The 27828-nt window shown below is 43.3% G+C and overlaps 1 protein-coding gene across 1 annotated transcript in view; it reads left to right on the forward strand.

Annotated features, from left to right (window-relative positions):
- The first annotated feature begins 368 nt into the window (after positions 1-368).
- The window catches only part of VAT1L (vesicle amine transport 1 like), a 125752-nt gene continuing 98292 nt past the window's right edge, over positions 369-27828 (forward strand). The window contains exons 1-2 of the mRNA XM_006178225.3: positions 369-712; positions 25268-25397. Of these exons, the coding sequence (XP_006178287.3) occupies positions 480-712; positions 25268-25397 (363 nt within the window). The 5' untranslated portion in view covers positions 369-479. The remainder of the gene's footprint in view (positions 713-25267; positions 25398-27828) is intronic.

Raw genomic sequence — 27828 nt, forward strand, 5'->3', positions numbered from 1 at the left:
ATTTCCCGTCCATCCCACCCGCCCCCGCAGATCAGTGGGAGAGGAGGCAACCTTGGGGCGGGGAGGCATCCTCCAGGCACAGACATTCATCTCTGTCCATTACAAGGCGCCCAGCCTGCGCCGTATATAACGAAGTACTGCGCCCACAACAGAGGACACAGAGTCCTGTCTGCGTGTTTAATTCACAAGTCTTGCGAAAATCTGGGCTCTGGGTCTACGATTAAAAGTCTGATTTGAAACTGGTTCAGAAACTGCAGCTGAGGCTTCGCTTGGGCAGGGAAGAGAGGTGGGGAGCGGGGTGGGGTGGGCGTGAGCGCGGCTCTTGGGAGGATTACGGCGGAGGCTGTGGACCTCGTCGCCGCTCGCGGAGGCTGCAGCCATTGTACCGCCGAGCATCCCACATTCAACAGGAGGAACCCGCGGGAGAGGATCCCCGAAACCCCAGCGCCGCAGCCGCCACAGCCCGTGCGCCCCGCGCCATGGCCAAGGAAGGCGTGGAGAAGGCGGAGGAGACGGAGCAAATGATCGAGAAGGAGGCAGGCAAGGAGCCGGCGGAAGGCGGCGGCGGCGGCGGCTCTCACCGCCTGGGGGACGCCCAGGAGATGCGCGCCGTGGTGCTGGCCGGCTTTGGGGGACTCAACAAGCTGCGGGTCACCAGGAAGGCCATGCCCGAGCCGCAGGACGGCGAGCTCAAGATCCGCGTCAAAGCCTGGTCCAGTATCCGCGCTTTCCTAGCTTTCTCTCTTTGCGCGTTCGGCGCTCCGGGGGAGCGGGTGGCAGAGCCTCCGCGGGGACGCTGCCGAGGGAAGAGCCTCCGTGGGCGCCCTCCTCCGCGCCGTCACCCGGGTCTCAGAGCCTCCCCGCGGCCGGCGGCCGCTGGTGCTGGGGAGGATGCTGAGAGGTGGCCCTCGCCCTCCCCAGGCCGGATGTAGGGGTGGCCAGAGGAGGCTATGAACTCCTGGGAGGGGAAGGGTGGGTGGCGGCGCCCAGCGCTCAGGGTCTGGAAGACTGCGCTGCGGGCGCTCTCGGTGGGGTAGGATAGCTCAGCTGCTAGGAGAGTGGAGTTGATGACAACATGCCTCAAAAATAATAGTAACCGTCGGCTTACCTGTGTACCAGCCATCGTTTTTTTTAGAGTTTTATGTGTGCGATCTTATTTAATACTTCCAGGGACCCAGTGAGTTAGGTACTTCATTGTCCCCCTTTACCGGTGAGGAAACCGGGACTCGAGAGTGATTTGCCCAAGATCATTCTGCTACCACTAAATGGCATGGCCAGGATGTGACATTCGATCTTTTAAACCTCAAGGCTGTTGTCCTGGTGGGGCAAGGGACAGGGTGGAGGGCTGGGGAAATACGTCCTTCCTCCTCCTCGCTCCTTTACATTTCCTTCCAGATAAGCGGAGAGGGGCTGCGAAGCAGGGCGTTAGGTACCCAGCAACTAAGCTCTGTGAAGGGTGAGGCCGTGGCTGCTGCTTAACCCTCCCTCTTCCCCACTAGCATCTTCGGTGTTTCTCCCAAGAGGAAAAACAAACCAACCAACCAAACAACTGCTATCTCCGAGCTCCCTCTCCCATCTCAGGACGAGCTCAGCAGTCTGAGCACCATTTTACCCCCGGTGAACTTCAGACCCACGCCCAGCTGGGATTCCTCCTGGAATGTTCAAGCCTCTCTTGTGCTGTCACTTTTTTTTTTTTTTGCTTTAATCAATTATATTTTTATTTATTTGTTCATTTTTTTTGCTCTTACCCACCACTTTTTTAATTGAGTTATAGTCATTTTATAATGTTGTGTCAAATTCCAGTGTAGAGCACAATTTTTCAGTTATACATGAACATATATATATTCATTGTCACATTTTTTTTTTCACTGTGAGCTCTTGCGCTGTCACTTTATAATCATTTCGCCAGAGTTCTGGGGAGGAAGGTTTCACCCCCGGGGTTCACTGGACCAGCGCTGAGTTGTACATGCTGCAGCATAGGAAGCTTTTAGGGGGAAATTGCTGGGAGCCCAGTGAGATGGGCCTAGAACTTGCCATCTCTGTTTTCAAAAGCCCTCAACAGACACTGCTCCCTAAAGCAGCAGCGAGCTCACTGGTTCCCAGGTTAGACTCCCAAACCCAGAATCTGGGAACTATCTAGAGGCAATAAAAAATGCAAGGAGCTTTCACCTCCCCTTTGAGAGCAGGCGCGGGTTTCATTCGCCAGACTGGAAGGCAGCTGGAGAGAGGGGGGCGCTGGTCTCTGGCTCGCTCCTCATCTGTGGGGCTGGTCATGTTTGACTCTAAATACTGGGCCTCTCTCTGGGGAATTCAAGGCAGGGGATGAGGCTTTGGGGGATCCTATTCAGTTCTGTTTTGTTAACTCTTGCTGAACCAAGCTGCTAGATCCCAGAAGGCAGAGCTGAAGTCTGCCCCGCTCACCAATAAGTCCCCAACTCCCAGCACAGAGCTTGGCACCCAGTACATCCAGGTTATGGCTTGAATGCACAAGTTATGGTTGAATGAATGGACTGAGGAAAGATGCTTTGAGTCATTATTTTTCTTCACTTGCTGGTGGAAGACCATCTACCCAGTAAGATTAGAACCATGTATACATAATTCTTGTTCCTCGACCTCTGGTCAAAAATATTATGTGTGTGTGTAATTTATGGCCCTCCATTCAAATAGAGGACTGGGTTCTAGGACTCTTTGTCAGAGTGTATATTCCGAGAGTGAAAATGTTGAAGCTACTTTTGAAAGAAAAGAGCATCATCTGTAGTGCAAGTAGGTCTGTCTGCGTTCACCAGCCTTTCCCTTCCTGCATAAATGCTGATGGGAACTAAAGCATTTTGAAACAATAAATGTCAGGAAGAAGGGCAGGAGATTGATTTTCAAAGCCAGACACACAAGCCTGTTCTTCATTGGAGCTGTAGAGTGTGTGTGTGTGTGTGTGTGTGTGTGTGTGTGTGTGTGTGTGTGTGTGTGTGTGTGTGTGTGTGTGTGTGTGGCGGTGGAGTGGGGGTGGACATTTGGAATACAGAATTGCAAAGGGCCCAGATTGATTTTCATTTCCCCAAGCTGGAAGCGGAGTTCATCAGTTTCGCAAGGGGGGATTGAAATAGGTTTGTGAAGATCACCCACTGGGCCCTTCCTCCTCCACTGGGCAAGGATTGGCTGGCCAAAGATGCCCACTGATTGTAAGTTTAGCCTTGAGAGCCAGGATGACTCATTCTATAGTTTTATGAATCAGCTGATGGCCTCCTGCTTGAAGGTTCCCCTTTTATCTGTTCTCTCTCTCTTGCTCTTTTTTTTTTTTTTTTTTGATTCTCCATTTTTAATGGAAAGCTTTTATCATCAAATAGGATATGCTTTTCACTTGATAATAAAGCACAGTCCATCTGAGCCAGTATTATTCAGACCTGGAATGAGGGTCCAAGTTGGTTAATGTATAAATTTTGTGGAAATGGAAGAAAAGAGGCAGGGGAAATAGCTTTTTTATCTCATTTGCCAATCTCATTTATGGTCCAAGGAAAGAAGTATTATGGTACAGCAAATTGAGGCTTGGAGATGTTGAGTAATTTGCTAAAAACATCACACAGGTAGTTAGGATCTGAATCCTGGTTTGTCTCTCTTTAAAGCCTTGCTGTTTTCCTTTTATTCTATTTTGTCTGCCTCTGTGGAAAAGCCACAAGAGATGTGATCTACCTCTTCAGACCTCTGGCGTTCAAGCCTGCTTTCTTTCCTTTCTTCCGTGAATATGGCTCCTTTGATCTGTTTATGTCTGGCTTAAGGAAACATTTTCTGGCTGTTCCCAGAGTAATATGACTTTTCCCCCAAAGTGGAGGCTTGATGGTCAAATGCAGCTCAGAAAGCACCACGTGGGGAATGCGGGTGGGAGGGACAGCCCAGTCTTCTATCTAAATTGTTACAAGAACATCCTTTATGGAACAACTTACACAGCAAGCGATTTAAGTGGCCCAGCGGAAAAAGCATGTTGCATTTTTGGAGAAAGATGGATCTGTGTAACAACCTCAGTGGGTCCATCTCTTAACTTTCCCAAGTTTTTCATGCCTCAACTGCAAAATGGAGATAGTACAGTGAACATCATGGTGCTGAGAGAATCAGATGCATGAAAGAGGTAGGTCCAACATCGGCACTAAGTGAGCAGCAGTTGCTATTGTGACTGCTGTCACATTTATGCCCATATGACATATTTCCTGGTGACCTGGTAACTTGGAGGCCGTCTTTTTAATCATGTATATAATAGAGGCAATGTTATATCACATCTGCTTAGTGATGAAGACTGAGACCTTCCCAGACGTGAGTCCCAGGGCTGCCACTTGCTAACTGGACATCTTAGGTCTCATTCCTTGGAGGCAAGGGATGCTTTTTTAAGTGGTTGATGGAAGGGCTGCTTTTGGGAGATTAGGAGCGAGGGGAGCAGGACAGGGCAGGGGAGGGAGCGAGCAAGGGTTGGGTCTCGGCTAGATCCCACCAGGAGTTGAGTTCTGCAGCATGAGTTGTACCAGAGAGTCAATCTGACCAGGAAGCAATGGGGGCAGCCTTGTGTGGTCCTGCCGGTGGTCATCAGTCAGTTATGGGCTCTGGGCTGCTTCCTGAGTGGGGGCGTGGAGCCTCTCCAGCAGAGGTGGCTTGTCTTTGACTGAGGGCAGTTCCCCATGGAAGCAGAGACAGGGACTGCTCTGAGCTCTGAGCAGCCAGCTCTCCTAGCAGCTGGGGCATGGGTGCACTGGCCAGTGAAAGGGATCTCAGTGAGGTGCAACAGCGCCCTCTCCACTGGTTGACCTTGAACATGCTGCTGACTCTTCTAAACTTCCACTTCCTAGTCTATAAAATAAGGATAATGATGGCCCTTTCTTGACAGTGACGTAAGGGGATTTAAATGAGACACAGAACACAAAGACCTTTATGGCGATGCCTGGCACAAAGCAGGTGGTCAAGGAATGCTAGATATTATTGTTTAAAGTGTTACTCTTGGTTTGCATGGATACGCTCTCTCGTTTACCATTCATACCAGAACTTTTCACTTTTGAGAGTAAAAGGGGCACTGTTAATAATTACTCTGGGACAGCAGGGACGAACTGGAACTGTTCTAGGCAAACCAGGGTTCGTGGATCCTCCCCTTCAAATGAGAAGGTCAGATCTCTGCCTTTGCTGCAGGTGGTCTTGTCACCGCAGCGCTTCTCCTGCGCAGGAGCTGGTAGGACTCAAGGCTGAGGGTCTCCAGATTGGGCTACAGGAATGTACTTAAGTAGCCATTAACAAGCCTGTCTGTTTTGTGGCTCAGATTGGTTTGTGGTGGAAAGGCACTAATGGATTGGGGACGTTTATTTTCCCAGACTGATTTACAGTGAGAGGCCACAGGAAACTGCTGGAATGAAACCAACTGGATGAAAAATAGCACCAGCAAGTCGTGGCTCCATTGGCTGATCTGAAAATGGGCCGAGGGCAGGCCACACTAGAGGAAAGCCAACAGATTGGCAGGATCTTAATAGATCACAAGGGGAAAGTGCACTGGAGGTGGGAAGGGAGCTAATATCTAGTAAGCAGTTGTTAAGAGCCAGAAACTGAGTTGCCAGCTATATACTCTTTGTTTCATTTTATCCTAATGGCAACTCAACAAGATCAATGTTGCGATCTCCATTTTAAAGATGGGGAAACTGACATTCAGAGACTAGTGAGGATCAGAATGTGCGGAGTGCAAGAGCAGTGTAAAAATCCAAGTCTGCCTTGTTCCTGGACTCTTTACATGTGGGAGGCAGATTATCAGAGAGGCACAGTGACAAAGCACAAAGTGGAGAGAGAGAGGACAGACAATGAAAGACCAAGAGACACAGAGAGGCAGACATACACAAAGACAGGAAACAGGAATACAGAGAAAGAACCATGAATCCACTTGACTGGTTTAAAGTGTAATTGATAAGACTCAAAGGTGCATGGGGCCATCTTGCCCCCCAAAAATGGCCATTGTGTTTTGAACCACATCTACTTTCCCTCCATTTCTGAGGTATGGGATGCTTTAGGGATCCACCTAGGATCACACTGCTATGACTACTGGCCCAGAATACCCATGCTGATTAAACGCAGTCACCACTCTTTGGATCCACTCAAGGCACGTGGGTTCCTTCCTCTGTCTCCTTTGCTTCCATTGGGCTATGCTACATTGGCAACTTGAGTGCAGAATGTCCCCAAACAACACAGCATTAAACTGTCCCTGACAAGGTCAATGCAATGCAAAATATGGCCAATATGATCTTCCCTGTGTTTATTCAAATAAACCAATGGGGTGTACGTGGTTAAGTGGTACAGATGTTTGTAAAACTGAGAAATTGCTTGGAGCATTTCTAATACTCAAGCCAGGAGCTACTAGGGCACAGACATTGGAATAAAGTGTTCTCAAATCACTCTGTGTTGGATGGAGCAATCAGGATTCGACAGGAGAGGATGACTCTGCTGAGTCACACTGAGCCCCATTTGGTGATGAAAAGATGGAGATGCCACTTCAGGGGTCTTTATTATTCACTGAAGTTTGTATTCCTCCATTCGCTGTGTCCTCCCAGGTGGGGGCTCATGATGGTGACAATGTCTGCTCTTCATCCAATAATGGAATGCACTTCTTTTCTCCTCAGCAATTTGAGGAAGAAAGGAAGCCCAAAATCAGTCATTCTTCTATTTCATAGAAAAAGGAACTACAGAATGTCTTACAGAACATCTGACATAGAGCAGTTTCCCATAAACAGCAGCCTGATCTTAATTATACAGAAGCCAATGGCAGGTGGCTCATGATGGGCAAAGGGAGTGATGACTGATACTCAAGTTCATCCTACTTTCCACTGTAGCATCTTTGCAGCCATAAAGCCTACCATCCTCATCATTTTTCATCTGACCCTTAGAACCCATAAGGCTACCATCCTTACTTTCTAAGAGAGGAAAAAGGGACTCAGAGATGAAGGGAAATAGAGAGAAGCTACAACAGATCTGAGTGCAGACCCTAACCCTACTTCACCATGTGATCTTAAGCAAACAGCATTTTCAACTTGCCTGGATCATCACCTCGGTAATAACACTCACTTTTTCATATTGTCATGAAGGCTAGCTGAGAGCCTGTGACAGTTCTGACTGCTCTTTGCACATAGTAGGTGCTCAATAAACATTCATTCCCTCCCTCAGTCACCTGGGCTGCAAAAGACAGAACTGGGACTTGAACCTATCTTCTGGTTCCCTGTCCTGGTTGTCTCCTACCAAACTACATTGGCAGGAGGGAGAAGGGTGCTGGCTTTTGAGTCTGATTCCCAGGGTTGGGGATGGACGTGGACTGATGTACTGCTCCCCTCACACCAGCTCCGTGTGTACCCATCTGTGGCTGGCAGCAGGGATTTCTCCAACAGCTGGGTGTGCAAAACAGCCCAACCTCTGGAGTCTGGTTCACATTCCTTCAAAGGAACCCAAATCCCATGACTGTGGGCAAATCACTGACATCCAACGCTGACAACAAAGCTCATCCAGGCATGGGGAAGAGCACCCCTCCATGACTCCAAGTTCCTGCTACTTCTTACTCTTAATATGGATCTTTTTTGGCACCTTGGCACTTTCACAGAAGAAAAAGTTTAATTAGATACAAGAAGAGACTCTTCATAGGAAAGGGCGGCAGGCATGTAATCTCAAATTAGTTCAATTCCTCTGTGTGCCATCTCACGCAGAACATCAGTTGGAGCCATGGTACTAAAATGAGTACATTTAATATCTGAAGGCCCAAGGGACAAAATAGATGCTTCAGCGACAGGGGCAATTTTATCTTTGAATGTGCTGTTTTCTTGATGTGCACGCAGTGAGCTTTTGTCCTGCATCTCCTTCTGTCTGTGCAGCCAAGCCTCTTCCCCAGCATCATGCTGGAGGCAGGAATACGCCAACCAGTGCTTTCCCAAACAGAACCCCCTTGGCAGGTTAAAGCATTGTGTCCTTTTACTCCTAACTTCTCCAAACACCTGGAATCCTCAGAGCCCAAAGCAGGATAATTATCTTCTGTGAGAAGAATGATAATGATTCATTTCTTGGGTTGGCACTGACTGAACACCCAAACTGGATGGAAGGCAGGATGCTTTTTGCTTATCAAAGAGTTAATGTTTGAAGGGAAACAGATATGGATTCCAGTGCTGGATCTGATTGTGTTGGTAACCTACATAACCTTGGGGAAATAACTTGGCCTTCTGAAACCTCAATTTTCTTATCTGTAATATGGGTACAATTATAATACCAATGGGATAATTTTGTGTCAGGATAAAAAGAGATATCATGTCTAAAGTATCTAGCAATGATGTTGGCACATTTAATATCTGTTGAGTGAATGAAGTCCTTGTCATATAGTATATGTGTAATATATATAAATGGTAAGGAAGAAATATTTTTTAAAAAAGGACATTAGAAAGTCCCTTCAATTCCTTAAAAAACTAAAAATAGAGTTACCATATGATTCAACAATCTTAATCCTGGACATAAATCTGGAGGAAACTCCAGTTTGAAAAGATACTTGCATCCCAAAATGCACAGTAGCACTATTTACAATAGTCAAGACATGGAAGCAACCTAAACATCCACTGACAGATGAACTGATAAACAAGATGTGGTATATTTATACAATGGACTACTACTCAGTCATAAAAAAGAATGAAATGATACCACTTGCAGCAACATGAATAAACCTAGAGATTATCATACTAAGTGAAGTAAGTCAGACAGAGAAAGACAAGTATCATATGATATCACTTATATATGGAATCTAAAAAAAATTATACAAATGAACTTATTTACAAAACAGAAACAGATTCAGACACAGAAAACAAAATTGTGGTTACCAAAGGGGAAAGGGTGGGGGAGGGATAAATTAGGAGTTTGGGATTAGCAGATACAAACTATTATACAACAAGGTCTTACTGTATAGCACAGGAAACTATATTCAAGAACATATAAAACCTATAATGGAAAAGAATCTGAAAAGGAATATACACATATATAATTGAAATTTTACTAATTTGAGTCACTATACCTGAAACTAATACAACATTGTAAATCAACTATATTTTAAAAAAAAAAACCCAAAAACAAGAAAGTCCTTCCATACTTCATAAAGTTTTCTGAATGGAGTCTGGATTCAGAATCCACATGTCTCCCCCAAAGGATACAAGGCCCTAACATCACATATAACCCAGACAGGATTTGCAGATACTAACTACTTCATATAAAATAGATAGACAACAGTGTCCTGCTGTATAGCACAGAGAACTATATTCAGTATCCTGTAATAGTGTATAATGAAAAAGAATATGAAAAGGAATATATATATATATAAACTGAACCACTGTGCTGTGCACCAGAAATTAATACATTGTAAACTGACTCTACTTAAATAAAAAAATTAAAATAAAATATTAAAAACAAAAAGTAGCCCAAACTGGACATGCCACCATGGTATGACATAAGAAGAACATCCTGATGAATTCCTGAAGGACAAGGGAGGAAATGGAACCAAAATGTACTGTGCTCCAACTATGTTCCAGAAGCTAGGCCAAGCTTAACGATCTTCAAGAGGAAGACTGGTCACTTCTGCTCTGACTTCTCTTTCCTTTATTTCAGCCATGCTGACCATCACAATGAACTTATCCCTGGACTTCTAGGCTTTCCCCTTTCCTTCTCCTTCCATCTTTTATCTTTTCTCTCCTCGTGGGTTTGCTTCCCAGGTGCTCCTACCGCAATGAGCTGCTTTCTTGAGACCTGGCAAGATGGTGGCCTTTTGCTTCAGCTGCCTTCTGTAAGTTGAGCAAGTCCCAGTGCAAAGAGAACTTTCTTCTCCCAATTTTCATGTATCAGGGAAGGAATCTGATTGGCCCTTCATGAATCAATCTCTCTCTCTCTCTCTCTGTCTGGTCCAAGGGGATGAGGTGCTGTGATTGGGCCACATTGGTGCCTCATGCCCTCCTACCCTGAGCCAGAAGAATGGAGCATCATGATTGACGGCTCCATCAGGAACTCATGAAGTATGTGTGTGTGGTGTGTGTATATGTGTATGTGGGCGGGGGGGGGGGCAGGGTAGATACTCTCAATGAAACGGAGGGCAGTTATCAGACAACTCACAGGTAAGAAGCACAGTGGATGGATCAAGATTGCAGCCAGCATGGGGGTTAGGAGACTCTTCACCCAGAAAAAGTGACAACTCAGAGAGGGGACTGGAGAAGGCAGCTCCATTCCCTCTCTGGGGACCTTACATTTCTTAGCATAAAGTTATTGAATCATTAATAAATAACATACACAATATTTTCAACTTTGAGGCCCATCAGCTTTTAAATCTCTGGTCATCTTGGATATTCCAGAACTTCTATTATCATTTAACTGGTGAACACCCAGCCTGGTGCTTGGTTAACAGTAGGCAGTCAATAAATGTTTGGGGGAATGAGTGAGTATGTTACCGACTTTCCCCCAAATGTTAGGTGTGCATGTGTGCAGAAGTGGCCATGTCCCTTGTAAATAGGACCTTCCTCACACAAACAGTGGCCCATCCAAGCCAGTGTGCCTTCAGGCTCCCTCTGTCACCTCAGCTGTCTCTGACCAGAGCACCACCTCTCTCCAGCATGCAGGTCTTAGAGGAGGACTTGAAAGAGCACCAAAGGAGCTATGATTTTGGAGAATTGTACCTAACACATTCTGTTCTCCTGAAACCAGAAGTTCACTTTTTGCACTAATAACTACTTTCCTAAGGCTGAGAAATGTGGGTCTCTGACTTCCTAAGATGCTCTGTAATTTCCTCCTTATTGACATCTGGCTTCATCGGGTGCTGGAGGCCAGGGCTCTTGGAGAGAAGCCAGCATGCTGCTTCTGATGACAGTTATTCCAAGAGCACTTACTCGAGTGTTCCTGCAATGCTTGTACACCTAGGGACCCCAGGCCCCACCAGCTTGGATGTTACAATATTTAACTAAGCAACATATTGCAGTAATCATGGTGCAATAAATACATACATCAAATTATTATGTTGCACACCTTAAACTAATTCAATGTCAATTATAGCTCCATAAAACTGGAAAATAAATGAGTAAATATTTAAAACTACTGGGGGTGAAAAAAGAATAACCTTTTAAAACAAATAGTATGTCCATGACTCTGTTCCTCTCCTCTGTCATATGTATCAGGACCCCCACCTTCAACACCTCCCAGATAGCTGCAAGGGTTTCTTAGGGGGTGTTGTCTGGGTCCTCAGAAACACAGCTCTGGTTCCCCCATTGATTCTGGCCCTCTTCTGTTGCCCTGTCCTGGTCCTAACATACACTGAATCCATGCAGCGTGTTTCCTCATCTTTCTCTGCATCTCAATTGGAGGAGCCTGGCCCTCTGCTTAGGCCGTAGTCCCCTTTCCACTCAAGACAGGTTAGAAATAGCATATGCCGCCACCTTATGTATTAATGTTCCTGTTGTTTGGAGCTAATAATAATGACCCTTTGGTCATTCATTATTTATCATCAGTATTACCATAATGACCTTTATTGAGTGCTTTTTGTGTTCCACGGGCACCGTGCTAAGTGTTCTACAGAAATTCCTATGATACCAAACATTTTCCAGATGAAGGAATGAGATCAAGGAGGTAAGGGAACTAAAATTACACAACTAATACGACAAAGAGAACTGGGATTTGAGTCACAGTTTACCTCTCTCCAAGGCCTTAACTCCATGCATGTTGCATCCACTCTTTCCAGTTCCATCCTAGACACAAGCCCCTGAAGTTGAAGGGCAATCTGAGGAGCAGCACCGACCACATTCAGAGGCAATCTGTCTTCTAGTGCCACAGGCTTCTTCATCCAGGCTTGTGTCCTCCGACTCCCTTTTCCTAGGGTGACTATTCCTCTTTTCCCTAGAAGGCTTATCTGCCCTTCCTGCAAATAGATACAGAGTGAGGCAGCCTCACTGGCTCAGAATCTAAATTCTATAGTAAACTCTGATGAGGCTTTCAAACTGCACTCTACAGAGCCCCTCCCCTTCCTCCCTATTCAGACACACTTGCTTCTTTAAATAGACTATCTCTCAAGTTACAGACTTTCTTTAAGAAAAAAAAATTCTGGCCTAAGATCAGAAAGAACTGCATTTTATTTATCTATGCAACACCTAGTTCAATCAGCTAATGGGGAGCTATTAAACCCACCGTTCCTATGATTGGTCTCAATGATTCCATAATTGGATTCTTTTAATCCTCCAGCTAAACTCACTAAAACTGTTCCGACTGGGGACCTTGTAATAAACTCTGACTCAGTGTTTTGCAGCCCAAACTGGGGATGCATAATGCAGCTAAAACCACACCTACCCTCCCTAAACAGTCCTTTCAGGTTTATCTACCTGCTTTCAGATCCTGTGGAACCTTTCTGTCTGACCACAGAGGAGACAGTCCATGCCTCTGGGACTGCTACTTCGTAGGAAGTAAATAGCAAAGGCAATTTGCGCCCTCCCACCTACTTGGGAGTCCACATTTCTGCCCTCATCCAGCAGCACTTGTGGGAGATTTTTTCATTTTGCTCTTTTAACATTTTTCTTTCCTTTTCCTATTCTTTTTTTTTTTTTTTTTTTTTTTTTGCCCCTTTCCTATCCTGGATTTAGCTGGGCCCTTTTGCTCCTGAAGAGAAGCCCGATTTCCAACATAATTGAGAAGCACTGTCAAATTCTCTTGAGTCCTTTAGAAAACACCAAAGCTGGATACACCTGTGCTATGGAGAAAAACTTCTCAAAAAAATCCCTCTTTCCATTTACATGCCCTCAGTGCCTCCTGCTCCCTCCAGACACTCTCCCTGCGCTCTTCAAACTCTCCCAGACTCCAACCCGGCCCTTGCGATCTCCTGTCTTTTGCATCTCTCTTTGCTCACCTTTCCACACCAATTCTTTTATCTTCCAGAATAAATATTTGCTCTTCCCAAAGCACATCAATCAAGCAGGTCTTTGATCTTCTCATTTCCCCCCTTACTACACAAGGCTGCAAACCAGTAATTCCCCTGAGCAGGAAGACGGAAGGAAGGAGCTTGAATCACCCGTAGGTATCTTCCTACTTACAGCTTCAGTGGAGGAATCGTTGGTGAGGCTAGAATATGCCCTGTGCTAATGAACACTAAAAGATGGATTTTCAGACAAACTCTCCGCCTTGGAGTTGTTCACAGTCTATGGGGAAGACAGAAAGGTAGTGATTCTGCTACTGCTTCCTTCTTAGGCTAACTAAATTTCAATAGTAATGAACTAAAATTAAAAGTTCAGTTCCTTAACCGTCCTAGCCATGTTTCAAGGGTCCAGTAACCACACATGGTGGCTGTCTCATTGGACAGCACAGATATAGGCCATTTCCATCCCTGCAGAATGTTCTACTGGACAATGCTGGTCTGGTCTTCATCCCACATTCCCTACTGAAACAACTGTTTTACTAAACATTGTTTTTATCAACAGCAATGACTTAGGAGGTAACTGTCATGTTATAGCTGAAATGGACTGTTTATGGAACCCTGCCTGACGGGGGCTCCAGTGAGAAGTCAAGTAGGAACCACTTGGCCCTGTCGGATAACAATGAGGCTGGAGAGGTAGAGAGAAGGGGAGCAGAGGGCACAGCCTTTCCTAAGTGGCACTTTCCTGTGGAAGCTTCCATGACTTGCAAAGTCAGTTAACAGCTGCCCTCCCTGTGCTAGCTGTGACCCTGGTCCCACCTCCTGTTGGGGACTTGTCCTATTGTGAAGCCATTTATTTTGTTGCTCTCTGAACTCTTGGGAAGCAGAGATGTCACTGTCACTGTTGTAACCTTAGTGCCCCGAGCTCCAAACCATGGAGGGTCTGTTGAATTTAAATTAAATGAGATTGAATGTTCTACATAACCAATTAGTGCCGGGCACCTGTTGGAAGTCAATGACTCCGTGAACATCTAACACGGAGATTTTAACCTTTTCCGGAACCTTCTTAGGAATAAATACCTGCTGTGTCCCCAGGAGTAGCTGAGAATAAATAAATAACCCCAGGTCCAGAAATCAAGGGGTTAGTCCTGGCATCAAGTGCAGCTTGGTTTGGACCCATTCGTATCGTGCTTTCTGTTTCTGTTGAAAATGGCTCCTGAGATGTAGATTCTCAGTATATCTCCTTGGCCATTTTGTTCCATTTGAACTACTACTGAGGTGTGTTCTGAATCCTTATTTGGACACAGGATCTGAGTATATTTCTTTTCTCAGAGGCACAACACACTTGGACAAGGATAGCTCAGGCTGTGTTGCCCTCATCCTCTGTCCACAGGTGATGGATAAACGATCTGGACGGGCAACAACAGCATTATTTACTTAGAAAGTAAAGTGGTAGATAACGAAAAACATCAGACGTGTTTGAGAACTTGATGTTTCACGTCTGAAAAGAATGATTAGATAAGGTGAGCAGGATCACGCGGAGCCAGACATGGAGGGGACGGGGGTCAGGAGCCGCAGCCACTAACAGGAAGAAGGGAATCAGAGCATCCTGTACGCACTCTTTTTATTTGTTTAAATCTTATTTATATTTTATTTTCTCTGGGAACAGAAGGAAAACAGTGTACTTGTAACCAGAAAGCTTTTTTGGGTTTTTTTGGGGGGTTGGTTTGTTTTAAGTGGGGAAGTCATATTTTAAACCAGGAAGTTTCCTTTAGACTACAGGCTCCTGAAGCAACATGGATGGACATAAAGATGATCACATTAAGTGAAGTAAGTCAGACAGAGAAAGACAAATATCATATGATAGTGCTTACATGTGGAATCTTTTAAAACAAGGATACAAAAGAACTTATTTACAACTTAAAAATAGTCACAGGCACAGAAAACAAACTATGGTTATCAAAGGGGATATGGGTGGTGGGGAGGGATAAACTGGGAGTTTGGGATTAACATATAAGCACTACTATATACAAAAAAGATAAACGACAAGGACCTACTGTAAAACACAAGGAATTCTATTCAATAGCTTGTAATAACCTATAGTGGAAAAGAATCTGAAAAAGAATATATATGTATAACTGAATCACTTTGCTGTACACCTGAAATGAACATTGTAAATCAACTATACTTCAATAAAGTCTTTTTAAATTAAGAAACAATTTTTTTAAAGAATTCAGTCTCAACACTATCCCATGCTATGTTTTAGCATCAGACATGACAGTCTGTTAGAAAATATGGTGGAGCTGAAAAGTTTTGAGTTGAAAATTTCTCTCCTGTCTCTTTTGCTTACATATCATTTCAAATTATTTAATCAGTTCTAACATCAGTTTTTAGTTATTTATTCTTGGCTGAAGGACTTGAAGAGTAGCGTGCATGCTGGCTGATGAAGATCTTAGCAGAAGCAAAATAATTCATTCAGGGTTTATTTCCTCTTTCCTATAATTTTTTTTTGCCGTATTTGCATTCTTTTTGTTTTAAATTGAAGTATAGTCAATGTACAATATTATGTAAGTTTCAGGTGTACAACACAGTGACTCACAATTTTAAAAAGTTATACTCCATGTATAGGTATTATAAACTGTTGGCTATATTCCCTGTTCTGTACAATCCATCCTTGCAGCTTAATTATTTTATACATAGTAGTTTGTACCTCTCAACTTCCCACCCCTTCCTGCCTCTCCCCTCATCCTCTCCCCACTGGTAACTACTAGTTTCTTCTCTTCATCTGTCATGACACAGTCTTTCCAACCTCTGACAGAGCACAGGTGGCTTCTGTCTCCTGAGGTTCATCCAGGACCATTCTGGCTGTTCTCAAAGGGGAGATGCCACTTGAGTTGCGCATAAAAGGTATCCTTGTTTTAGACGAAGAGTGCTTTCTCCTTCCATAGCAGATCTGTATTAGTCTATTTTCATAGTCTTGAGGTAACAAACCAAGTACTTAAAGCCAAGAAGAAAAAAAAAAAGGAAAAAAAAAAAAGAATTGGGAGCAAGACTTTCTGAGATCAATGCCTATTGTCCTAGACATTTTCAAGCTAACAGCTGTGATGAAGAAACAAAAAACAAGAACTTCAGTTCTGGGAAAATGAGGGAAAGACTCAAACATGCGCTTCTTTGGCCCCACTTGGATATGGAGTTAAATGGTTTAATAAACACAGCAGCAGCAAGAGCAGAATGAAGGCAAAAGGGCACAGCTTTGGGCGCTGCTTCTGCTCGAAGCCTCACGTTAGGAGCCTTTCGCTCTTACTAGAGCCAGCAGAGGCTGCCGCGGATCCTGAGTCCTGATGCTCACCCAGGCAGGGGATTCCAGACTTCCCATCTGAAATGTGACAATGTTCCCCCTGACGTCCAGTTTCCTCCAGCATCCGGTGATCTCTGACTCCCCTCAGACATAGAAGGCCCTGAGCTACTCTTTTTTGTGGATTTCCCCATGCAATTTACCATCCCTGCATGTATATTTCTCACAGCTGAAACCTGTCTATAAAATCCTGTAAGAGACTCTTCTGTTCTTTTCTCCAGCATGACTGATAGAGCCAACACATAACACTGTGTCAGCTTAAAGTGTACAAAGTGTTGATTTGATACATTTATAAATTGCAAAATGATTACCACCAAAGTATTAGCTGCCACCTCCATCCCATCACATAGTTACCGTTTCTTTTTTGTATTGAGAGCATTTAAGATCAACTCTTGCCTGTGTTTTGACAGTTCATCTGGTCCTTGATGCTTTGATCTCTTCAAATCTTCCATTTCCCTTTCCTCTCAATCTTTCAGGTCCGAATTTAAAGACCTCATTCTCTTTTCTGCCTTCTCAGCATTGGTTATAAGAACCCCTAGACCTTTCCTCCTCAGGGACTACCATGCAAACGACACCTCTGTAAATACCATCAGTGACAACTGCTCTGTACCCATGAGGGGAAAAAAAAAAACCTAAAAAGGAAGATTACAACACCCCTCATGTAGTGGACACTGGGGTCCACCCCAACCCCCAGGCGCTCATTCCCCCAGCAACCAGGAGGGATGGCTGCTGAGGGCTCATAGCTGCATCCCTCCTGAGGGATTTCCCTCAGCTGAAGGGAGCATCCTTGCCCCAGACTGGAAGCCCTCCCTGGAGGCAGCTCTCATCCAATGACCAGTTGATGCAAGGCTAAAAAGATTCAGTCCCCTTGCTTTGATTCACAGTGACTCAAGGGGCTGTCCTAGCTCTTGAATGTTCCATGGATAAATTGAGTCGTCTTACTATCACATCAGTGTTCAACTTCTCCCTCTACCCGGTCCAGCTTCTCTCACACCCACACGGGCGCTATTCCCTGGAATACTCCCTTATCAACCCTCTGGCACGCAAATCTCAGACTCTGGGGCTGCTTCCCAGGGAGCCTGACATGGGACACCTTCTTTGTGTGATGATGATGGTGGTGATGATGGCAGTGATGATGACAGTAGCTCACACCTACTGAGTACTTCTGGTGTGCGAGACACTCTATTTTATGTGTACTGTAACATGCAATCCACAACAATACCTGAGAGGGTGAGGGTATTACTGACCCACTTTTGAGATGAAAAAACTAAGTTTCAAGGAGAAGCAGCATCCCACTTGAGGAGGAGTCAGAAAGTGAAAGCTCACGATTTAAAAATATTGCAAAGACCCCCTAGAACAATTCTTTGGGAAAACCTTTCGGGGGGCAGGGGGTCAATGTTTTGACTTCATGGTTATCTGGTCTGTTAGCACATCTCCTGGTGACTGTGTGAGCCCTCTGCCTACACTTCTGTAAAACCACTCATTACACCATACTGTGATCAGCTTTTATGATTCTGTTTCCCCATGAGAAGCTGAGCCCCCTGTTAACTTTGGATATCCAATACTAGGTGCCTGCTTGGTATATAATGTGACAGATGAGTCGGGAAGTCCCCACTTTGTAACTGGGAAAATTAAGCGATGGTCTCTCAAAAGGAAAGCAAAGTACAGTAGCCTCTGTAGACATCATTTGCCTTCACCCCTTGACTTTGTAAACCTCCATGTGTCTCGATTTTGTTCTCTGTAAAATGCGGGTAATGCCATTTATCTCTTAGCATTGGTTTGGTTGTTGTAAAAATTAAAGATCACACTTAAAAAACACAACACCATACTTGATGCCTAGTATGCACACCATAAATGTTATCTGTTACAATTACTAGCCACAAATAATTCCTTTTCTCCCCATGCCCCATCACCTGAGAAATGAGAATGGAGGTGTCCAGACATCTGCTAGCTTCTTGGGGGCCCCTCCAACCATCACAAAGCCCTACATGAGAACCCGTCTCAGAAAGGGTCCATCTCTTCTTGGACAGTCTTCTTGGTGGGAACAGATGATTTGGGGCTACTAGAGCAGTTTTCCTCAGTGCTAATGGCACATGAGAATATGTGTCAGGGTGAAAAAGACTCACAAAGCTGGGGCCAGGATGTGCATATTTAGAAAAAATATATATGTATATGTAAAACATCACGATGATCCTGACATGCATCCACAAAATGACTGGACTGGAGGCTCAGTCAGTCTGCATGCTGTGGTCAGCAATTACTGCTATCAGGGGAAGGCACTGACTACTGTTGCCCACAAAGAGTGAGGCTCATAGTCTTGAGTACTTATTACACACAAATTCAAAGTATCTTGGAGATATTTCAGAGAATCATAAGAGCTCATGATATAAAGAAATGGAAAACATATTCACTAGTCCTATGTCTTGAATTCCCTCCATGACATCTTTTGTGATCTTAGTAACCAGGAATATGACAGCCTGTCCAGTATTATCAGCAATTTGGACATAAAAGTCAATGGCGTGGTAACTGAATTTTCAGAGGACAGAAATCCAAGAGGAAGAGCCAATTTTGGGGTTAAAAGAATTAGGATCCAAGGAAGAGCCAGACAAATTGGAATGATGAACCTAATCTAATAAGACCACATTTAACAAGAGTAAATATAATGCTCTGGACTAGGATCAAAAAATTCAACTGCCCTGGAAGACAATGAGGGAGCTTTTCATTTTCTTATCTATTTAATCATCACCTATTAATTTTTACCTGGTCTCATTCTGAAAACAACTTGAACTCACTTAAAAAGAAATGATGCAGCAGTGATTCTCTAAGTGTGCTCCCCAGATCAGCAGCAGCAGTGCCTGGAAACTTGTCAGAAATGCAAATTCTTGGACCTCCCCCACAAACCTACTTAGTCAGGAACTCAGGGATGAGGCCCAGCAATCTGTGTTTTAACAGGTACTCCTGGAAATTCTGATGCACAATAAGTTTAAGTTTAAACAGAGTTTAAGATTTTTTTAAAGGGAAACTCCAAAGCATTGAGAAGGTTAAGATGATGTTGAGTGTTAGGATACAAAGAGAATGAATGCTATAAAGCCCTGCAGTCTGGGGGGAGGGTGGTACAAATTTGGCTCAGAGCTTCCTAATAGCCAATGCAAAGAAAGAAATATAATCAGTTTCTATATTGCATACTGTATGGGATCTGTAAGATCCATACAACCAATATTTGTGCTGAGATTTGAGAAACTTTTTCCTGTTTTATAGAAAACAACTTATGGTTACCAAAGGGGGAAAGAGGGCAGGAGGGATAAATTAGAAGTTTGGGATTAACAGATACATACTACTATATATAAAAGAGATAAAAAACAAGGACCTACTGTATAGGACGGGAAACTATATTCAATGTCTTGTAATAACCTATAATGGAAAAGAATATATATATGTATATGTATGTGTGTATATATATATTTCTGAATCACTTTGCTGTATACCTGAAACTAACACATTATAAATCAACTATACTTCAATTTAAAATTTTTTCCTGTTCTTATAAATTAGTGAATGTGTATTGTAACAAATAATATGCTCAACAATATCCCTTCAGTAAATAAAACAGTAGGTTTCTGAAGGTTATTTCTTTAGCCACGTATCTCTTAATTGAACCAATGATGAGGCAAGAATTGGGATTCCTACTGAGTGTGAGACCAAAACAGATGACGGGGTTCTACTGAACTGCATGAATCAAGGAGTCTTCTGGAAAAGGAGGGTTTTCATCATAGTATTCTTTGTGTAATAGTCTGAGTGTTTGGATTCCTGTAGTCAATGCCGAGGATACTGATGACCAGAGGGAGGAAAAAGATGACAAGAGAGTGAAAATCCTTTCCCATGAGCAACCCTTGCCCTCCTTCCACCTGGAAAATAAAAGGGGACTTTCTCCATATCCACTTGTCTCTTTGCTAAACTCCTTCTCTGGGCCAATTTTATCTCAAATTGGAAAATTAATAAACTATAGCTGGGCTGATTCTTCTGTCATCCACTTAGTAGTGTCCTTTTAGAAGTAATTTGACTTCTTTGATATTATTGGCATATCCAAGGGAAATTAAAAGATCCAAAACCAGAGCTTTGGGGAAAAGAGTACACAGCAGCCTACCATGATTTATAGATCATAGAATGACAGCCTAATGATCAAAAACTCAGGCTTTAAAGTCACATGAAAAGGGCTTGTACTCCAGTTCTGGTACCTAAAATGCGACCTTGGACAAGGTACTTTATCTTCTCTAGGTTTAACCTTCCTCTTTCACAAAATGGAGATTAAAATGCTCCATACCTTAATACCTAACCTGTAGCATCATCATCAAGGGGGCAACATTGTTGAGTCTATTAGAACATAAAATGAAGACAGCTAAACACCTCTCATGAGACTTCACAGGGTTGACATCCATCACTTTATAGGTAATAGAAAATAAAGTATAGAAGCCAAGGCTAGCTTGCCTTCCTTCATCTTCGAGATAGAATCTGATCATCCCAAGTCAGTGTCTTTGACAAAGACCACCAAGCATCTCTTCCTCTCTACCTCAGCTTTGATTTTGATAATATTTTAAGCACTGCCCACAGGATAACGGACCATCAAAACTAACAAAGCATGAGATCTGGAGCAGAGGCTGATGGGAGGAGTGAGTTTCAAAGACCCAGTCCAAGTCCCACAGCTCACTGATAGCAGTGCAGGAACTGGAATCCGTTCCTACAGATGTATCCACCAGTCTTCTTACCTCTGAATCTTGAAATTATTGATCTTAGTAACTTTGTATTTACGTTTACTCAGCTTTCATGGTGTCATAGGCTATGCAACAATCAAGGAGTTTGAAGACCCTGATTCAAGACTCAGCTCTGCCATGTTAATAATTGTGTTGTCTTTGACAAGTCAGTTTTCTTATCTGAGTCCCAGTGTTCACGTCTATTTAATGGGAATAATAATAATAGCTGCACCCCTTGCCTTTCTGGGGTTGTTATAAGGTTCAATGAGATTTGTATAAAAGCACGTTAAAAACTGCACTATGCTATGCAAATGAAAGAGATTTTTTAAAGAGACTGTCTTCAAATTTCCCTGTATCTTCTGTCACCTCCCTCATTCTGTGTTGTGAGTTTTTCAGGTCTCTTTCTCAAACTTCTGCCTTCATTCCTTCAGGATGCTAACTCTCAGTAGTAAGCCTTTAAGGCTAGGCTTTGATTAATAATTTAGTATAGGAGAAAATAAAAACCAGCCTTATTTGTTATAATTATACCAGACTTTGAGAAATATAGGGTTACTTAGCAGACCATTACGTCAAGGATTTTGCAGCATTATTATTATTATTTTTGCAATGTTCTCAAAGGTTAAGAGCCATATAAAAATTAGGTAAGAGAGATGTCTGAGATTACCCCTGATGTGGGCCTGAGCCATCAGGCACAGTCATTGCCACCTCCCACAAATTTCCAGGTGAAAATCAAATTATCGTAGTGAATACTGGAAACTATAATTATGACAATGCATGGCTTGAGATGCCCCTGTATTTTCCTGTGGCAGTCGAAAAATAAAAGTGTGTGACACACCCAAGTTGAAGGCCATGGGCTCACCATTCACTGTCTTTGTGGCCTGGGGCAAAGAACTTATTATCTCTAAACAACATTCTACTGGTTTTGTTTGAAGAAAAAAAATGAGGTCAGTAGCGTCTGTCCAGTGGGTGATTTAGGGATATTGATTATGGTATTTGTTTTAATTTTTATTTTGGTTCCATGAGACAGAGCCCACACATGTAACCCAAACAAAGAGCTCTATTATAAAGATGCATGTGAAGAAACAAAGGAACTCTTGGATATCAGTGGGCAGGGGCACGTGGGGCTGGGCCTCACCACCTGTAGAGACTGGACCGTCCCCTCCTCAGAAATTCAGCACTGAGGTCTGTACACCTCACCCTGTGCAGGCTGTTGGGTGGGCTCTGTGATCTAGCTCAGTTCTACCTTTCGACATCCTTTCTGATACTGAGTTGTTCTCTTGATACATGTTTCCCAATTTATAGTTTTTGAGAGAACATTCAGTTCTTAGACCAGCTCATATATTTTATACTGAATGAATTCTTGCTTAGACTATGAATGGCCACTCCTTCAGCACTGGGCCCACCACTGGTGCAATCAGCTGTCCAAGAGATAAGTTATAAACATGGCCCCAGGGATGTGGGTGGGTGAAGTTCCTGTAAAGCAGTATTAGAGTGTCATCTGGGAGGGCTCGGGTTCTAGACTTTGCTTGCATTTGAATCCTGACATTGACTGTTTCTAAAGATGTGACCTTATGCAAGTAACTTCATCTTGTTGAATCTAAGTTTCCTAACCTAAAAAATGGGCATGATAGCGCATGCCTCGTAGGAGTATTATTGAGTCTTAAGTAACAAAAAATAAAGGGTTTAGCACAGTTCCTGCCACAAATTGAACCCTCAGTCAATGCTACCTGTATCCCTAGCAGGAGAAGGTGTGTGGGCAGGCACCATGAAACAGATCTGGTATAGCACATAAAGGTTCAACTCCTTGCTGTGTTGAGATAAACAACACTGAACTGTCCCCCATCCCCTGGGATATACTTTCTTCACATTTCCCTTCCAAAGAAGGGTGGTATTGTCCATGGTCCTGACGGAATCATGGCATGTCTCATTGAGAAAATGGGATTCTACAGGCTTTTACCAGTCAGCCTTAGCTCTTCTCACTGGAATAGAGTAGCTGGCTCTCCGTTTACAATCACCGGGCCCAATTCATGCTGGAATGGAGACTGAAGGCAGCCCTACTGAGCACAGTAACAAGCATCTAGGATGAAGGCTTCTCCAGAGGGCTGGCACATTTACAGAACTGTCAAGTAATTCCTTCTGCATTTCTCCATCAGGGTCTTGGGAAATCATAAGTTTCCATACAGAAGCTAACATGGTGAGCTAAAATATGCATGAAATGAGACAGAGTGTTTGATCTGAGACGTAGAAATTCCTTTTATTGTTATACAGTGATGCTTCATTTATCTGGTTATGTCGGAAAATGGGCTATTTCACAGAAGTGAAGCTCACAGATAGCTGAAGTTCTCCCATTTCAGCTCTGAAATGATTTTTAACACTTGTTCAGTGGGAATATTCCTAAAATGTATCTCATCTTCCTGATTTCTTGCAGAAAAGGCAGATGTTATTACTGAATACTTACTGTGTACCTGGCATTGGGCTTAAGTGCTAAACTCTCATTGATTTTCCTGACAACTCTATGAGATGGGTACCAGAAGAATCTCCATTTCACAGATAAGGAAACTGAAGCTTAGAGAGGTTGAATAACTGATCCAAAGTTACACAGGGCAAAGTGGAACTGGGATTTGTGCCCAGACCTCCCGAAGCTCTTAAGAAACTGGCCATGTCATTGGACAACATTTTGGTTAATAAATTACCCTAAGAACCATTAACCATTAAAGTAGGACTTTGGGAAGTCTACACATACATTTCAGAGATGTGTCCATTACTCTGAGCATCCCTTGGCTGCTTTTTAAAAGGAATTAGAACTCAAACTGGTAACACGTATTTTTGAATATTCACGGATATTCCTTCTTTCAGTGAATGTTACTTGAGTACCTCTTGTGTCGCTATGGGCATGATGCATGCCAGGTAATCTGGAAGCAAAGAAATATGAGGCACACAGCTGCCTTCAGAAGGGCATATGTTAGAGACACTTCAGTGGGGTGATACGTGAATCTTGCCTCATTTTGTGGCCAGAAAAATGTTGAGAAGGGGGTGACTCTTAACCCACCTTTCAAGGAAGTCATCCTCCTTGCTGTTATCCATTCTTTATGAATAAGACTGATGAGAACAAGGGATGGAGGTAGAGTTAGATGCTTCCTTGCCTCCAAACAGGCCACGGAAGAAATGGGCCAGCTGTGCTTAAGAAACAGTTGAAGCCTCTTGCTTGGAAAAGAAACTATGGCCAGATATTAATGAACCTTGGGCCAGACTGAGGACTTTGGTTTCTGTAACTCAAGTCTTTCTTAGATAGCAGCTCCGAAAACAGGAAGTATATTAGAACCACATCTAGTGGGAAAAAAATACACGTTCAGTGGGATATATTTTTCTCAGTTGATTAGTAAATGGGTGTTAAATGCAATTCCCAATTGTAGCTTTTAAAAAAAAACAACAGTTCAGCATATTGGTAGCATCACTAGCATCAAGTATATAGTTTTCCAAGGCAATGACTTTGATATATTTTAATGATAACTTTCTTACTTCAAAAGTAATATATATATAGGAAATACCTAATAACTTCGCTCATTCATAGATAACTAAGACTTTTAAAACCAATCCACCAGTCTTTCCCTACCCACTGGTCCATTCCTTTGACCTCTCTTTTTCTGCATCACCCTCCTGCAGCTGGACCTACTGTAGTCTCTTTCTGGCTCACAGTCAGCATTATGGGTGCTGTTTAGGGCACAGCGCTGGTGTAGGCTGATGTGATAACTGAGGTGTGACAGCTGTTTTGAGACCTTTTAAGTCAGGTCTTTTTTCTCTGTCTTTCTCATAGATTGGCTGACAGCCACTGTGTCTGGCTGCTTTCCATGTGTCTTCTTATAACCGCTTCCTAGTATGTTTTTTCACCCTCGACTAAGTGCTAGAACGGTTAATGACCAGGCTAGTCGATACATATTTTTAAACTAAGAGTAAGTAGGCTCTCAGAGGGGACAGAGGGGCTTTCTTTCAAATCAGAGTATGAACTCTGCCACTGCTATTTCAACAGCCAGGAAAACATTACTTGTCTAGTGCGATCATTGTTTTGTTATATTGGTGACATCTATCTAAGTGATGTGACTATTAGGCACATTTTGTCAGAAAATAAAAAAGAAGGGAGAGAGAAATGAAGAGAGGGAAAGGAGGGGATGGGACTGGAAAAAAAAAAAAAAAGGAAAGTCAGGCCGGTCGGCGCCTTCTTTCGGATCTCATTTTGAATTTCTCTCTTTCCACATTTGCTGTTCACAGTGGTTTAAACTTCATTGACTTGATGGTGCGACAAGGGAATATTGACAACCCTCCTAAGGCTCCCCTGGTGCCAGGATTTGAGTGTTCCGGGATTGTTGAAGCCCTGGGGGACGGCGTGAAAGGATTCGAGGTAACGTTTTGACTTCTGGTTGAAAGAGCAGTATTTGTCTGGCACCCACTGACGTAACAGAAGGTTATGCAAAAAAAGTGTGCAATAATCTATGCATGTATTATTATGATTGTCTTACTACTTGATTTTATTAACAGCATTTATAAATGATAGGACAAATGTCTCATGCCTTTCTCATGTACCATCTTGGTCGCTCCTGGCAACAGTCTGGTGAAGTGGTCGGGGGAAACCTCGTCATTCCCTTTATTCATATTATACTGTTATTAATAAGATTAAAATTAATACAGCTATTAATCTGGCCTTGGATTAACTAAGTGTGCATCCCTCCTCCCCCTACCCACAGCGCCTACTTTCCCATCACGTTAGGCTCAAAATTCAATTATAAAATGCAAAAGTTGGGGAGAAATAGCCTATATATTTTACAACTTGGTTCCCTTAAATATCTACTTAACTGATGCATATAAGTGATTTTTTATAAATCATTACTTCATACATTGGGAAGGTGGCATTTTTGGACAACACTTCTAAAGCCAAAGGTAGAGGTACTTGACAAGGAGACAGAATTGGCTGTGGGTTGGTGGCTTGGGGAGTAGGGCAATGGATAAAAGCAGTGATTATATTATTCTGACTACTTTTGTACATATTGAAAAATTCCCCATAACAGCCATCTCTGGGAATCCTGTCTGCTTTCCAGGTAGTGAGCATTAAGCTAAAATACCTTTGATTAGCTCACAGGAAACATCCTGACCAGGCCCACCTGTAAATGACTGCTGGAAGGAAAAAACTAACACATCCTCTCCAAGATGCTGACCGGAACCAGGAAATGTTTGACTTGACTCCCTCCCCTTTCAGTATAACGGAAGCCTGAATTCCCACTCAGGCAAAATGGTTCTTCAGGACACTAGTCTACTACCATCTTCTTGGTTTGCTGGCTTTCCAAGTAAAGTCATTATTCCTTGCCTCACCTCCAAAAAAAAAAAAAAAATCCCCATAATAAAAATGTATTTTAATCGCTGAAAAGATATATGACCCTTCCTACCATTATCATGCAAATCAAGTAAGATTTGTATGTAAAAACTGAAAAACTGAAAAACTGTGGGCAAATCGGTCACACAAGATTGTGGTAGTTTGCAGTGAGAAAAACCAGTGGTAATCAGGCACGAGAGCTCTCCCTCGACTCAAGTGCTTTCCTGGGGAGAAATGAAGGGTACTCACACTCAAAAATCTACCATACCCAGAAGCACAGGCAAGTGAGTTTCTCAGCCTTGCCAGAGCCCTGCGAGGTAAAGATTGTTATTATCCCCTTAGAGATGAAGTTCAGAAGGGGTCAGTAATTTTCCGTGAGGTCAGAAGGCAGGAAGCAGTAGTCGAACCCAGATTCAAGTCACCAGACACTTTTCGCTCTTCCTACAATCCAGTGATCTTTACCCCTGCTCCTCACCTGCAGATGTTGCGACACTAAATACAGGAAGAAAAATCCTATAAAAGACAGTGCCAAAACACCCTTGGGATTGATTTGGAACCTACTGCTTAGTCTCAGTGCACTGGAGCCTCAATATACTTTGAAAATATCAATATGCGCCAAATTCATGATGCTGAACGTCTGGAAATCTCATCCCACTCATCTGTCTTTTTGATGGTGGTTTCCAGATAACACAGCAGAAAAACGTGGAGGGAGAAATAAATGCGCCTTTTCTTTCCTTCCCTACGACTTCACATTTTCTGTCCCCAGGTAAGCAATATAACCAGAGGCAGCAGCATCTCTCTCTCTGAAAGTGCTGCGTATAAAAAAGATGATCTGCTCTTCGCTCCTCCACGAGGCCCCAAAGGAAAAGACTGTACTGTTTGCTCTATTAACCCTAAGCATTGGATAAATAACCCATTATTTTAGGATATAACAGTAGATAGGGATGTTGTTGGCCTTGGTTGAGAGGGAGGAATCACTGTGCTTGATTATATATATTTTCCTCTGTATACGATCTTTCTTCTGCTAAGTGGCCCCAGCTTGCTTATTGTTAAACATTTTCACCACCCCCCATTCCCCTCCAATGACTTTCAGTTGCACAAACAAAAGAAGCCACCTACAGGCTTCCAGTCAGGGTGTGATTTAGGAGGAAACCAATACTAATACGCACTCTATAATTCTGACTGAAGATTTTCAATCATGTTGGAGATGGAATTCCACGCGGCAGCGCACTGAATAACTCCCTGGGTTTGATCGATTGCAAGGGAGGCTTGAACAGTTGTTGCCAGAGGCACAGCAGTAAAGGAATAATTTGGGCTTAGTCGCCCAGGACTAATTTCTTTTGCTTAACGGAATCAAATTATGAGGTGAACTAAATATTAAAAAAGTTTCCCACCTCTGGACTCTAAGACTAGGGCTCCTTTGACAGCTGATCCTCTTTCTGCCATTTTGATAATGAAATGAAAG

This window comes from Camelus ferus, chromosome 9, assembly GCF_009834535.1.
Source record: "Camelus ferus isolate YT-003-E chromosome 9, BCGSAC_Cfer_1.0, whole genome shotgun sequence".
NCBI lineage: Eukaryota > Metazoa > Chordata > Mammalia > Artiodactyla > Camelidae > Camelus > Camelus ferus.